Source organism: Macaca nemestrina, chromosome Y (assembly GCF_043159975.1).
Source record: "Macaca nemestrina isolate mMacNem1 chromosome Y, mMacNem.hap1, whole genome shotgun sequence".
Lineage (NCBI taxonomy): Eukaryota > Metazoa > Chordata > Mammalia > Primates > Cercopithecidae > Macaca > Macaca nemestrina.
Window position 1 is genome coordinate 4,649,273 of NC_092146.1, and position 14,861 is coordinate 4,664,133.

General features: G+C 34.6%; 1 protein-coding gene across 8 annotated transcripts in view; it reads right to left on the minus strand.

Moving 5' to 3' along the window:
- The window catches only part of LOC139360952 (ubiquitously transcribed tetratricopeptide repeat containing, Y-linked), a 215,591-nt gene that overhangs the window by 61,577 nt on the left and 139,153 nt on the right, over positions 1–14,861 (minus strand). For all 8 annotated transcript variants that reach the window (XM_071089429.1, XM_071089428.1, XM_071089427.1 and 5 more), the window contains 4 exons: positions 14,056–14,828; positions 6,282–6,411; positions 4,668–4,773; positions 3,619–3,824 (listed from right to left, as the gene is read on the minus strand). In XM_071089429.1, coding sequence (XP_070945530.1) covers positions 3,619–3,824; positions 4,668–4,773; positions 6,282–6,411; positions 14,056–14,828 — 1,215 coding nt within the window. The remainder of the gene's footprint in view (positions 1–3,618; positions 3,825–4,667; positions 4,774–6,281; positions 6,412–14,055; positions 14,829–14,861) is intronic.

Below are 14,861 nucleotides of genomic sequence, written 5' to 3' on the forward strand. Positions count from 1 at the left end.
TATTTGACAAACTTTCCAATACCAAATGATAAATTCTGTCTTTTTCTGACTTAATTAGTCCTTTACGATATTAATAGGTCCTCTACTCTAATGTCCAAAAATGACATATTTGGCTTATTTGATATAAAAATTATATAGTAAGCATTGTCAAATATAAAAAGGTGATTGGCTTTCTTAGGGCTGCATTTGTATATATCTGTTATGGCTGTGTGTTCCAAAATTATAGGAAACTCCTATAATTCTGTTATGTCTTAATGTACATGATTAGTAATAATTGAAATAGTTATGTTAAATTATTCTGTGCCACAGAGGTAATAAATTTCCTAGTCAATTGTGTGTTTGACTATGACTGCTCTAAAACTTTTAGTCATCCACAGACAATTGTTGTCTTTATTTGGTCCTCTTTAGAAGGTGGTTTCCCAATCAGCTATAAACTCTAACAGATGCTCTTGAATGCAACTGTCTGATAACTTTGAGACTGTGACATGAGAATACAGAAAAAACTGTCAGGACTCATGGAGAGCTGAAATGTTTGTGAATATCAAGTAGAACAGGAATTATCTGCATGGACTAAACAGAATTTGAAGTAATCTTTTAAACTTTTTGCTTAAAATGTTGTTGATCCTTTGTTTTTCCAAAGTCAAGAAAACTTTCAAGTTTTTAAAACTTTTAACAATTGAGTATTCTTATCAAGAAAATTTGTAGTATATTTGTTTCTATCTGATTTCTCCAGAAATTGAAAACTACTTGAAAGTATTCTTAACAATTATGGCAATACAATTATTTGCATAAGTGAAATAAAAATCTGTTTTCATTTGTAATAGGACACAATGGTAGAAACTGGTTATTTTACCAAGGCTTTGACTGAAATGGTGTACTTTCCTTTAAGGAGTCAAACTTGACTTATGGAGTCAATAAAATTCCCTTGGGAAATCTGGCCTCATACCTTTGTCTGCATGGTCCCTATATAGGGTTACCGTCCTGTGGTAAGTAAAGAATGTCATTTTCTGATAGGCCTAGGAACCCCAACTTTATCTTGGAAAATCAAGAGTAGAGGAATTCAACCAACTCATAGGTATTGATAGTAGAAATTGATGGCTGGGCTCAGCTTTAAAAAAGTGTTAGCTGAGACTACTTCTACGAAACAAAGTTTCATCAAAGCCAATTAAAAAAAGAAGCCTATTGGAAAAATAACTATTCTTGCTGTACTTTATACAAATAATACGGCTGAGTTTAATAAAGAAAATAGATCCTGCCATGATTTGTCTTTAATAGAAAACTGGAGAAAGAAAAATTATGTTTCAAAAACAATAGTAAACCTGTGGCTAGAGTCTAGTATCGCCAAATGTTTTTAAGTAATAGGAATAAACCATCCTAGCCATGAAAGATCAGACAAAACCTGACACCAGAGACTCATTTTCTTCTCAAATGCTTTCTCCAAGAGATTTTTTTTTAATGGGGGAAATGTGAAGGGAAAAGATCTTGGGTACCTGAAATCACTATGCTAAAGGGAAAGGTCAAGCTGGGTACTGCTTAGGGCAAACCTGCTTTTATTCTATTTAAAGTCACCCCTCTATTTACTGAGTCAAATGTATATCTGATTGCCTCCTTTGGAGAGGTTAATCATAAACTCAAAAGAATACAACCATTTATTTCTTACCTACCTATGGCCTGGAAGACGCCTCCTCACTTCGAGTTGTCCCACCTTTCTGGAATGAACCAATGTTCATCTTACATACGTTGATTGATGTCTTATGTCTCCCCAAAATGTATAAAATCAAACTTTGTTCTGACCTTGGGGACATGTCATCAGGACTTCCTGAGGCTGTGTCACATGCACACATCCTCAACCTTGGCAAAATAAACTTTCTAAACTATCTGAGAACTGTCTCAGATTTTCATGGTTTATTAACTAATGATGAGTTATGTTTCATGGGGTCAGAGTTTCAGTTTGAGACGATAAAAAGGTGCTCGAGATGAATTGTGGTTTTGGCTGCACAATAACATGAATACCCAATGCCACTGAATTTAACAAAAATTGTTAAATCATTACTTTCCTGTTTACCGTATAACAAAAAATCCAAAAAATATACTATTTTCACAGCAGAATCGGATTCCTGTGATATCAATGTGATGAAAATACAAAATGAGGTCAAAATTTTAAACATCTTCTGGGGGTCAATGACATTAGCAAATTATAAATTTGAAACTTCCAACAACATACTTTTCAGCTATAAAACTTTAAGTTTCAAGGTAACAGCTTTATAAAAACGTAACTTTTCTACATTCTTTCATCTGATATAGTAAACTGCAGTTCTATTTTATAATTTATTTATAATTTCATTTATTTTGTTTTTTTGAGGTGAAGTCTTACTCTGTCAACCAGACTGGAATGAAGTGGCACAATCTCAGTTCACTGGAAGCTCTGTCTCCTGGTTTCAAGTGATTCTCCTGCATCGGCCTCAAGAGTAGCTTGGAATACAGGCACCCACCGCCACCACATGGGGCTAATTTTTGTATTTTTGTAGAGATGATGGGATTTCACTGTGTTGGCCAGGCTGGTCTTGAACTCCTGACCGCAAGTGATCCACCTGCCTCAGCCTCCCAAACTGGTGGTTTTACAGGCGTGAGCCATTGAGCCTGGCCAAATTTGTAATTTAAAGGGGCCAGTAAGAACAAACAATTTAAACAAATATTTGAGAAATACAATTGCGGTTGCATTGCTTAACTATTTTCTTAATTTTTTTTGAAAAAATTCAGAAACTCTTATTTCTAACAATTCTATTTCTCCTCATTTACTATTAGGTGTTTTACTAACCACTGTCCTGTTTAAGATTTTGTTTTTCAATTTTCCATGTATTTTTGACACATTTCTGTAAATTTCTTCTTCTATAGTTTTTTTAGAGACTACAATTAATAGAGGAAGACTGCTAATGCTCCCAAAGAAAAATTATCCAGATAAAGTAAAATACGAACATCTTTTCACTGCTGAGTGAATACCTGAGCTGACCAGATAATTTTCTTCATATTAAGTATCATTCTGCAAACAGTACGTAGGCTTAGTTTATCATTAAAATATTCCAAAAATAAGGTAGACGTAAAATAGGAATTTTATTTCTCTATTACCAATGTGTGTTTTATACACTGTAATTCTGCTTACATTTTTAAAAGTTTATCAGGCATGGTGGCTCACACCTGTAATCCCAGCACTTTGGGAGGCTGAGGTGAGCGGATCACCTGAGGTCAGGAGTTCAAGACTAGCCTGGCCAACATGGTGAAACCCTGTCTCTACACAAATACAAAAATTAGTCAGGCAATGATGGCGGGTGCCTGTAATTCCAGCTACTTGGGAGGCTGAGGTGGGAGAATCACTTGAACCCGGGAGGTGTAGGCTGCAATGAGCTGAGATTGCTCCATTTCATTCCAGCCTAGGCGAGAGACAGCAAGACTCTGTCTCAAAAACAACAAAATAATAAAATAAAATAAAAATTTAATAATTTATGAACTATAGCACTTTAAAAACAAACTGTTAACAGTATGCACTAGACAATAGTTATGAAAGTAATATGCACTATTAAAAAATAGTAAAAATTAAAAAAGGAAGAAAGAAAAACTTACTCTCAATGATTCCTGGAAGGAGGAAGCCTGGTATTGTGCATATTTAGCAATTGTAGTATGAGATCTATTACTTTCACAATGCCAGATTTTCTTTGTTCCAGTGGGATCCCAGTTTTCATCTGCTGGTTGCAGCAACTGTGTCCTCACTTCTACCATATGTTCATTGTTAGCTTCTACCAAAGTTTTGGTAGAGAAAAGTCCAAGATCTTTACAAATAATAAGTTTCATTAATCAGTAAAGCTGTATTCAGTTCAATTAAAATGTCAAAGTACTTAAAAAAACTTCTTTAATAGAGTTCCATCAGTTTCCCTTAAGAGGGCTCCAAGTCATTTGGTATCAGAGTTACATAGCAGGTCCTTGAAGCTCTGGCTATAACCATCACGTCAAGGTGTAGTGGGTTTTAGCATTTATAAACATAATCCAATTTTACTTATATTTAATACTCAGAACTTCTTCAACTACGTAACCTAAATGTTGTATGTTGGATAATGATACCAAATTTAAATCTAAAGTAAAAATCCACCACAATATTATGTTCAAAAAACGATAATAAACTTATTGCTAGAGTCTAGTATTGGTGAATATTTTTCATAACAGGAATAAACCATCCTAGCCATGAAAGATCAGACAAAACCCCACACTGGAGACTATTATCTTCTCAAGTGCTTTCTCCAAAAGATTTTTTCTTTTTTTAAATGAGGGAAATGTGAAAGGAAAATATTTTGGGTACCTGAAATCAGTATGCTAAAGGTAAAGGTCAAGCTGGGTACTGCTTAGGGCAAACCTGCCTCCATTCTATTCAAAGTCACCCCTCTATTTACTGAGCTAAATGTATATCTGTTATTATCTGTATATGATATCTGCATTATCACTTGTATCAGTGCTAAAGATGCTTGTTCATGCATGAGAGACAAAAAGTGAGTGAGAAAGAAAATAACACACATTAAAATAAAGACTCAGAATGCTGGGGGAAAAAAATCAGTGTTCTGTCAATGTTATAAAAATTTACAGATAGTAAAACAAATATTCAATCTTGGTTTCAAGCTTACCTAATTTAAGAGCTCCAGCAAGGCCACGTATTACTGTAACAGGGTTTTTTGGATTTGTACAAAATTGATGTAATGGAGGAAAGAAAGCATCACGTTTATTTTCCAACTGTAAAAGCAAAATATTTTGTTAGGTCTCAGACAAATGACAAAATATACCTCGGATTTGTGTCTTTAATAAAATGACTAAATACTTGAAATTTGTGAGTTTTTTCCATCAATCTGGCTGTTTAAAATTTGCAGTGCATCCTAACCTTTGATACTGTGTTGCTACATATTACAGTACTGTATCATTTGTCTTGTCAGGTAAGTGTGGAGGTAATAGCTAAAACAAACCCTCTCTTTAAAAAATTACATTTGAAATTTGATTTGTTTTAAAACTGTTACCTATCTCTTATATCACAGTGATTCATAAAATTCTTTTAAATTATTTGAGCTCTTCAAAAGTATTTACCAAGCATATTTTTCGAGTTATCTTCTATTGCTTCTTAAATGAGACAACAGGTAGAAGTGACATTTAAAGTTTAAAATCAAACTTTTAAAAACTATTATCAAAACTTTTAGAGAATTAAGACCTACAACAGGCAAACCTTGAATTTGTATTTGTTGCCTCAAAGTTTCAAAGGAAAAGCTTATTTTAGTCTCTCTTCCATGACTCTTCTAATACCAATGTTAATAAATTTCAACTAGGTAAAAAATTAATATTGAACATCTGTCCAAAAAAAGGCCAAAATCTCCAAAATCCTCTCTTACAGATTTGATTCGAGATCATTCTAATTATTGTCTTTTCATGTTTTAGCTTCAGATTCTTTAATTTGTGAAGGAGAATGAAAAAGTTGGTGACACAAACTCTTCAGGAGGAAAAATACATAAGTTATTTTGATGTAAGCCATATCAGCTTTCTTCATCAAACGTTTATGTTGCTAAATAGTAAAAGAGCCACTTAAATTCCAATGGAAATTTTATACCTACATGTATTTATGTAAAACTTTTAAATAACACGTACTCATAATCACTTTTATATCATCAACCAGTTTTTATGAAGATAGAAAAAAATCCCTTTATTAAGGAAATGTAACATTCAACAGGTATACATAACCAGCAGTGCCAGAATTCAGATTTAGAACCATGTTTACTAAAAGCTGACCCTAGAAAACAATTATCTTTTGCTGCTCTCATATAATCCCAATCAGTATTTGAGAAGACCTTAATTTTTCTAGACAAAATCTGTTTGCATACTCAGTGGTCAAGAACCTTTTCTGTCAAAGGCCAGATAATAAATATTTTTGGCTTTACGGACAACCTAGTCTCTTTTGCAAACTCTGTCAATGTATTGAAAATGCAATCATAAAGATAGCAACTAACTAAATAAGCATGGTTATGTTCCAATAGAACTTTATTTTCAAAAACAGGTTGGTAGGCAGTGTTTAGAGTAAGAGCACTCATTTGTTATGTGCCCTGAAATATAAACATCTTTTTTCTGAAATATTAAACCTATGAGAGTAAAGTCTATGCTCCCTAAGGGAATCTGGCTGATTTAACAAATACATCTATTTTCTAAAAGACACATTAGTTCAGACTCTTGATTTATTTATAAGTTACTCAATGGGGACTCACATAAATACTAGGTGTGGGTGGATTCAACTTGTCCTTTGGCAAGGGTGGGTATGGTGAAGTTGGTGGTCTTGGAGGTGGACATTTATCTAACAAAATGCAGCTATTAGACAAGCCATTTTTACCTAGATTCCTTTAAAAAAAAAAAAGCAGAAGAAATATATCAGTTATATATTTATTTTAAAAATAGAAAAAAAAAGAAAATCTGAAATAAAAGGCATAAGGCATTCACAAAAATACAAATAGTGTAAGATATTCAGATCCATTAAATAAGAAATTGAGAACTATTAAATTTCAGCAGGTCTTATAAAAGCTAAACAAAGTATTCTACACACAAGAGTATATAAAGTGTTGACAAAATTCCTCATTCATTTTCCAATTTGCTTTCTCATACGAAACATTAATATAAACTCAAATTTTCTCTCTAACATGTGCCACTGTTAAATGTTCTCCATAAAATGGTAAAATAGTTGATCAAGAAGTGATTTACATATCCTTAATATCATAGTATCTCCTTTCTGACATCACATCTTAGTAATTATGTCTAGAATACCATTGTGAAAACTTTCAAATTCAGAAAGCTCATTAGTTTCACCCTCAAGACTTACTTTCTGTGGAATTAGCTAATACTCAATAAGACTCCATTTACCAAACTTTCACATCTTATAATTTTAAGTGACGTGTGTAGTTGCTCTGTGTTGTCACATTTTGCGTATTTAACAGTATTTGAATTTTTCTTTAATGAAAGGTACAACATTTGTTAAATTATTGATATAAATTCTTAAAATATGGTAAAATTATTTCCATAATCCAATTCTTCTTTTAGTATGCAAATACAAGAAGTGATTTCCTAAACCCTTAATATTTTAACAAATTCAGAAAACTGGTAAGCCTTTCAAATTATTCAAGCTGTCTCACCTAATTATTAAAATTAAGAAATAATCAATGAATTAAAATATCAAAGGAAGGAGCTCTCAAAAATGTTAATATTTCAGACAAAAATCTGAAAATTCTGTTTTGGAAAGTAAAAAATACATCAGTAACTGCATTTGTTTCAGAAGAAATTATGTTTTTATTTCAATATATAGAATAATAAAAGCTGAAGCAAAAGCTTGTTTTGCTTTATTTCCCTACACAGAAAAAAACTTTCAAGTCATGCCTCTGTGGTTGGACTAATAAAAATGAAGCCTTGAAATGCAACATATACACTTTTAAGATGTTATAGTAAATAGCTACTAGGGTGTATAACCTTTTTTTTTTTTTTAATACGGAGTCTGGCTCTGTCCCCCAGACTGGAGTGCAGTGGTGCAATCTCAGCTCACTGCAAGCTACGCCTCCTGGGTTCACACCATTCTTCTGCCTCAGCTTCCCGAGTAGCTGGGACTACAAGTGCCCGCCACCACGCCTGGCTAATTTTTTGTGTTTTTAGTAAAGACAGGGTTTCACTGTGTTAGCCAGGATGGTCTTCATCTCCTGACCTTGTGATCCGCCTGCCTCGGCCTCCCAAAGTGCTGGGATTACAGGCGTGAGCCACCCCACCAGGCTGTATAACCTTTTTAAACAATTAAAAAGGTCTTCATGCATTTTTAAGTTATGAATTTGGTTAGAAATTTGACTTATCTATTTTTTAAATCAAAAATGTGCAAATATCTATTAAACGTTTACATTTAACTACCTATTACATTCTAAAGTAGTATCTAGATTTCAGTTTCTCTCCACAAAGCATAGTAACCCATAGGTTTAGTTACAGATGATACACATTAAGCTTTTAAACTTAAATACAGAATTGAACCTAATTTATAAACTCCTCATAACTTTTGTTTTAAATAAATAGAATATACTTGGTGAAGAGACAATTCAAGTATTCTCACTATACCAGTACTTAATTGTACTAAATTTGGTGAAGTATTTAACTGTACTAGAAATTTCTTTATGTTAATTTATTGTACTATCAAAAATTAGTTAAACGATCACCTCTATAAAAAAAGAGACTAGGCAGGGTGCTGTGGCTCATGCCTGTAATCATAGCACTTTTGGAGGCAGAGGTGGGTGGATGATCTGAGGTTGGGAGTTTGGGACCAGCCTGACCACCATGTAGAAACCCCGTCTCTACTAAAAATACAAAATTAGCTCTACATGGTGGCAGGAGCCTGTAATCCCAGCTACATGGGAGGCTGAGGTGGTAAAATAGCTTGAACCTGGGAGGCAGACGTTGTAGTGAGCTGAGATAGTGCTATTGCACTCCAGCCTGGTTGACAAGAGCAAAACTCCATCTGAAAAACAAAATAAAACAAACAACAACAACAACAAAACAATTAGACTAAGAAATTGGGATTGACTGTAGAATTCGGTCTTTGTAATTTCTACGGTCTATAAAAGAAAAAAAAGTGGATACATAGGAAGCTAAAGCATTGGAAAACGTAGATACTGGCATCTGAAGAAAGAATAAGATGAGGCATGAGCAAAGGAGCCATGACTCAATCACTTGAATGCTGAAATCACAATTTAAATTGTGAAAGAAGCACAATGCTTTCCTGATTAAAAATAATGGACCAGGAATACACAAATAAGAAGACTATCAGAATAAATGGTACAATAAATCATATCTAACAATTCCTTGATATATTTCTATCAATTATTAGAGTTAAATCACAAGCTTTAGGAAGCTTCTGAAAGGAAATAATATAGGTGTTTAAAAAAAGTAAATAGTATATCTTTTACTTAACAGCTATACAATCTGACCCTAATGCAAAGAGATAGGTCTTTTTACACAGCTACATTTATGGAATAATTCTACAGACAACAGAAATAGACTAACTTCTGAATGTATGTATGAAGAATCCAAAATTCTTCAAAAGAAATTATGAAACTTAAGTTCATAATGGGAATAAAACAAAGTTGAAGAAAAAGCAGGTGTTGGAAAGACTGAAGAGTTTATCTTACTGTGAAAGCTTCCTGTTAACCCTTAGTTACTTATTGAAGACATTCATCATTATATAATAATAAAAATGGCTTTTTTGAAAATAACCTAATTAAGTTTACTTTCAAGTTCACCCATATAAATTAAGGATACAATGAGATTCTCTCTAAACACCTCATAGTAATTTATCTTTCCTTATAAGCCTCCTTAATCAGGGAAATTAACTCTTTTACTCCCATATTACTTAATTTATTTGAATCTCAGTTTTCTCCCCAGAACAGATGCCACTATCACCTGACTGAAATGGCGCCCAAATAGAAACTATCATTCCTGATTCTGGCTCTTTCTCTACAACTCAGAATAATTTCATTCCCAACTTTAGAATCCATCCTTGTATTCTCTTTCTTTCTGCGACTGTTGTCCTTTGCTTTCTTAATTTCTCTCCTATTTTCTTTTTGGTATGTTATCTTCAATAGCACATTGGAAGCTACATTTATTGGAATAGTCTTGCAGCCACAGATACTTACAATATTTTAAAGATACACTATTTATAGCTTTAAAAAATAAAACGATTCATTTCTGGTAAGGTAAAGTCCTTTTACCATGTCTAACCCAAAAATAACTCTTTAAGAATGCATTTTATTACAAAGTGATTATTTATGTACACCTCAAAATGAGATAGATTAAAATCTATAGTCCGTTAATATAAAATATATAATTTAATTATTTTGCAAAAATAAAAACATTATCACTACTACATTACTGCTCCCCAAGGTTGTTGTAACCATAAATTATAAAAAAGCAAAAATTTTTGATTTCATCTTAGAAGCTGATCAGTTAACATACATTTAATGGCTGACACACAATGGTTTCTAATAAAATAACCGAAATGCCTGAGAGTCTAACAACGTTTACATACAGTCATAGAGAAGAAATATGTAACATCTTAACATCTCACAGTACCAGGAAAAGAGTTATATCATCATTTGGCAAAAACTGTTTTCAAATTTGAAGTTTAAAAACTTTTTAATAAAATGACCAAAGTAGATTAAAAATAATGTTTAGATTGTCTAGTTATAGGGTATTTCTTTTCTCTTAATTTGCATCTAATTTCAGAAAGCTCTTTTATGAATCTAATAAAACAAATGTACCATTGTTAAAATTTCCAAGTTTAGGTACTAAAAACATAGAAGGAATACAGTATGTATTTTTTGGCATCCGAAGTGACTTTCACTTACATTTTATATTCTTCTATACAGAACATTTATAAGACGTAAGATAACTTACTAAGATTTAATTTTATTGTGTTTAAAGTCTATGTCAGGTTTGTTTTTGAGGTAGCACAAATGCTGTAAAACTGACCGTGACAACGACTGTACACATCTGGTAATCTGCTAAAACCAAATGAACTATATACACTAAATGACCAAACCATATGGTATGTGAATTATATCTCAATAAAGCTGTTTTTTAAAAAGGTAGACGAGGCTCTTTGGGGGCATCAATCTGTTGCCTTAATAACAAAGAAAGTGTTCTTGATTCCTTTTTGTGGGAATGGAATGAAAACCAATTTTTAAACAAACATGTGAACCCCCATTGCTTAAAAGAGTAGCATTTAAACCCCTGAATAGACCAATAGCAGACTCTGAAATTGAGGCACTAATTAATAGCCTACAAACCAAAAAAAGTCCAGGACCAGATGGATTTACAGCCAAAACTACCAGAGGTACAAGGAGGAGCTGGTACCATTCCTTCTGATACTATTCCAATCAATAGAAAAAGAGGGAATCCTCCCTAACTCATTTTACGAGGCCAACCAACATCATCCTGATACCAAAGCCTGAGAGAGATACAACAAGAAAAAGAGAATTTTAGACCAATATCCCTGATGAAGATCGGTGCAAAAATACTCAGTGAAATACTGGCAAACCGAATCCAGCAGCACATCAAAAAGCTTATCCACCATGATCAAGTGGGCTTCATCCCCAGGATGCAAGGGTGGTTCAACATACGCAAATCAATAAATGTAATCCAACATATAAACAGAACCAAAGACAAAAACCACATGATTATCTCAATAGATGCAGAGAAGGCCTTTGACAAAATTCAACAGCCCTTCATGCTAAAAACTCAATAAATTCGGTATTGATGGAAAGTATCTCAAAATAATAAGAGCTATTTATGACAAACCCACAGCCAATATCATACTGAATGGGCAAAACCTGGAAGGATTCCCTTTGAAAACTGGCACAAGACAGGGATGCCCTCTCTCACCACTCCTATTCAACATTCTGTTGGAAGTTCTGGCTAGGGCAATCAGGCAAGAGAAAGAAATCAAGGGTATTCAGTTAGGAAAAGAAGAAGTCAAATTGTCCCTGTTTGCAGATGACATGATTGTATATTTAGAAAACCCCATTGTCTCAGCCCAAAATTTCCTTAAGCTAATAAGCAACTTCAGGAAAGTCTCAGGATACAAAATTAATGTGCAAAAATCACAAGCATTCTTATACACCAGTAATGGACACACAGAGAGCCAAATCATGAATGAACTCCCATTCACAATAGCTTCAAAGAGAATAAAATACCTAGGAATCCAACTTACAAGGGATGTAAAGGACCTCTTCAAGGAGAACTACAAACCAGTGCTCAGTGAAATAAAACAGGACACAAACAAATGGAAGAACATACCATGCTCATGGATAGGAAGAATCAATGTCGTGAAAATGGTCATACTGCCCAAGGTAATTTATGGATTCAATGCCATCCCCATCAAGCTACCAATGAGTTTCTTCACAGAATTGGAAAAAACTGCTTTAAAGTTCATATGGAACCAAAAAAGACCCTGCATTGCCAAGACAATCCTAAGCCAAAAGAACAAAGCTGGGGGCATCATGCTACCTGACTTCAAACTATACTATGAGGCTACAGTAAACAAAACAGCATGGTAATGGTACGAAAACAAAGATATAGACCAATGGAACAGAACAGAGCTCTCAGAAATAATACCACACATCTACAGCCATCTGATCTTTGACAAACCTGACAAAAACAAGAAATGGGGGAAAGATTCCCTATTTAATAAATGGTGCTGGGAAAATTAGCTAGCCATAAGTAGAAAGCTGAAACTGGATCCTTTCCTTACTCCTTATACGGAAATTAATTCAAGATGGATTAGATATTTAAATGTTAGATCTAAAACCATAAAAACCCTGTAAGAAAACCTAGGTAATATCATTCAGGACATAGGCAAGGGCAGGGACTTCATGTCTAAAACACCAAAAGCAATGGCAACAAAAGGCAAAATTGACAAATGGGATCTAATTAAACTAAAGAGCTTCTGCACAGCAAAAGAAACTACCATCAGAGTGAACAGGCAACCTACAGAATGGGAGAACATTTTTGCAATCTACTCATCTGACAAAGGGCTAATATCCAGAACCTACAAAGAACTCAAACAAATTTACAAGAAAAAAACAAACAACCCCATCAAAAAGTGGGCAAAGGATATGAACAGACACTTCTCAAAAGAAGACATGCATACAGCCAACAGACACATGAAAAAATGCTCATCATCACTCGCCATCAGAGAAAGCAAATCAAAACCACAATGAGATACCATCTCACACCAGTTAGAATGGCAATCACTAACAAATCAGGAAACAACAGGTGCTGTAGAGGATGTGGAGAAATAGGAACACTTTTACACTGTTGGTGGGACTGTAAACTAGTTCAACCATTGTGGAAAACAGTGTGGCGATTCCTCAAGGATCTAGAACTAGAAATACCATTTGACCCGGCCATCCCATTACTGGGAATATACCCAAAGGATTATAAGTCATGCTGCTATAAAGACACATGCACATGTATGTTTATTGTGGTACTATTCACAATAGCAAAGACTTGGAATCAACCCAAATGTCAATCAGAGACAGACTGGATTAAGAAAATGTGGCACATAGACACCATGGAATACTATGCAGCCATAAAAAAGGATGAGTCCACAGCTGGAAACCATCATTCTCAGCAAACTATCACAAGAACAGAAAACGAAATACCACATGTTTTTACTCACAGGTGGGAACTGAACAATGAGATCACTTGGACACAGGAAGGGGAACATCACACACCAGGTCCTATTGTGGGGAGGTGGGGGGGAGGGAGAGCATTAGGAGATATACCTTATGTAAATGACGAGTTAATGGGTGCAGCACACCAACATGTCTCATGTATACATATGTAAGAAACCTGCACGTTGTGCACGTGTACCTTAGAACTTAAAGTGTAAGAGAAGAAAAAAAAGAGTAGCACAATATAGCAAGTTTTATCAAACTGGCTGATAAGTTAGAGCTGTAGAATGTCAAGAGTAGTAATAGGCCTTACTGATTATTAAGGCTAGTCTTTGCTTATATTTGAGAAAACATTTTGTCAGACTCTAGAAGTTATATAGTTTCCAGGAGAGACAGGAAATGCAGCAAAACTGCAGTATATCATATAGCAGGGCCTCTCAGGGGTTGGGGGCACAGGGAGGGAGAGCATCAGGACAAATACCTAATCCAGGAGGGACTTAAAACCTAGAAGATGGGTTGATAGTTGAGGCAAACCACCATGGCACATGTATACCTATGTAACAAACCTGCAGTTCTGCACATGTATACCAGAACTTAAAGGAAAGTAAAGAAGAAAGAATCCACAATTTTCAACATAATAAATTTCCTTTTGACACTATTGTTTTATGTGACTGACTCTATAATCTTTTGAGCATGTTACATTTATTAATATATCACATAAACATTTTAGTTGTCTGATCTGGCCAGAAGCTGACCATTTTCATTTTGTGATGAATTTTCCCACACTAACCTGAATGCTTTCAGAACTTCTGTTGAACTGGGGCATATAGACACTGACATTGATGGTATGATCTGAGAAGTAGATCTGTGGCTAACTAAAGGCAGGTCTACTTTTGTAGAGCTCTGTGAGTTCTCCAGCCCCTCTCCATTGACTGTGTGTATTCCACTGTGAGGACTGTTAAGGCTGGTAACACTGTTTATGCTTGCCTGCTCAGTGGATTTAGGGGAAGGTGTTGCTGTGGAAATGGCTGAAGAGGGTGAAGAGGCAACAGAATGATCAGTCTTTGTATGAACAGCTGGGTGGATGTTATTGACTTTGTCACAGGTTCCAGTACCCACATTGTCATTGGCTTTTCCAACCAACAAGGCAGAGAGCTGAGGATTGTCTGCAGTTAATAAATTTGGTGAATCTCCATGGTTAGGACTGGAAACAGCATCTGCTATCAACTGATGAACATGGTTAGAAAGTCCCTTGACATCAGCGCAGCCATTAGATGTATCTCCAGTATGCCTGCTTGTTTCAGGCACCAAGGATTGATGTTTTGAAGGCTTGCTCTCTTTGGTAAAAATAATGCCTTGTTGTCCACCTGAGGTAGCAATATGAGAGGAGAAGTGACTGTCAGCATTCTTCTGTGGTACCGAATTACTAGGCAGAGTGAGATGTTCATTGGACTTCTTAATACCAGTGCTAGTTGCCTGCTGATACTGGGCAGACTCAGTGGAAAACAGAGGTTGTTCTTCATTAGGTCCTGACACACATGAACTCTGACTTTTATGAAGCCCCTAAAAAAAAAAAAAAAATTGAAATTTAATACC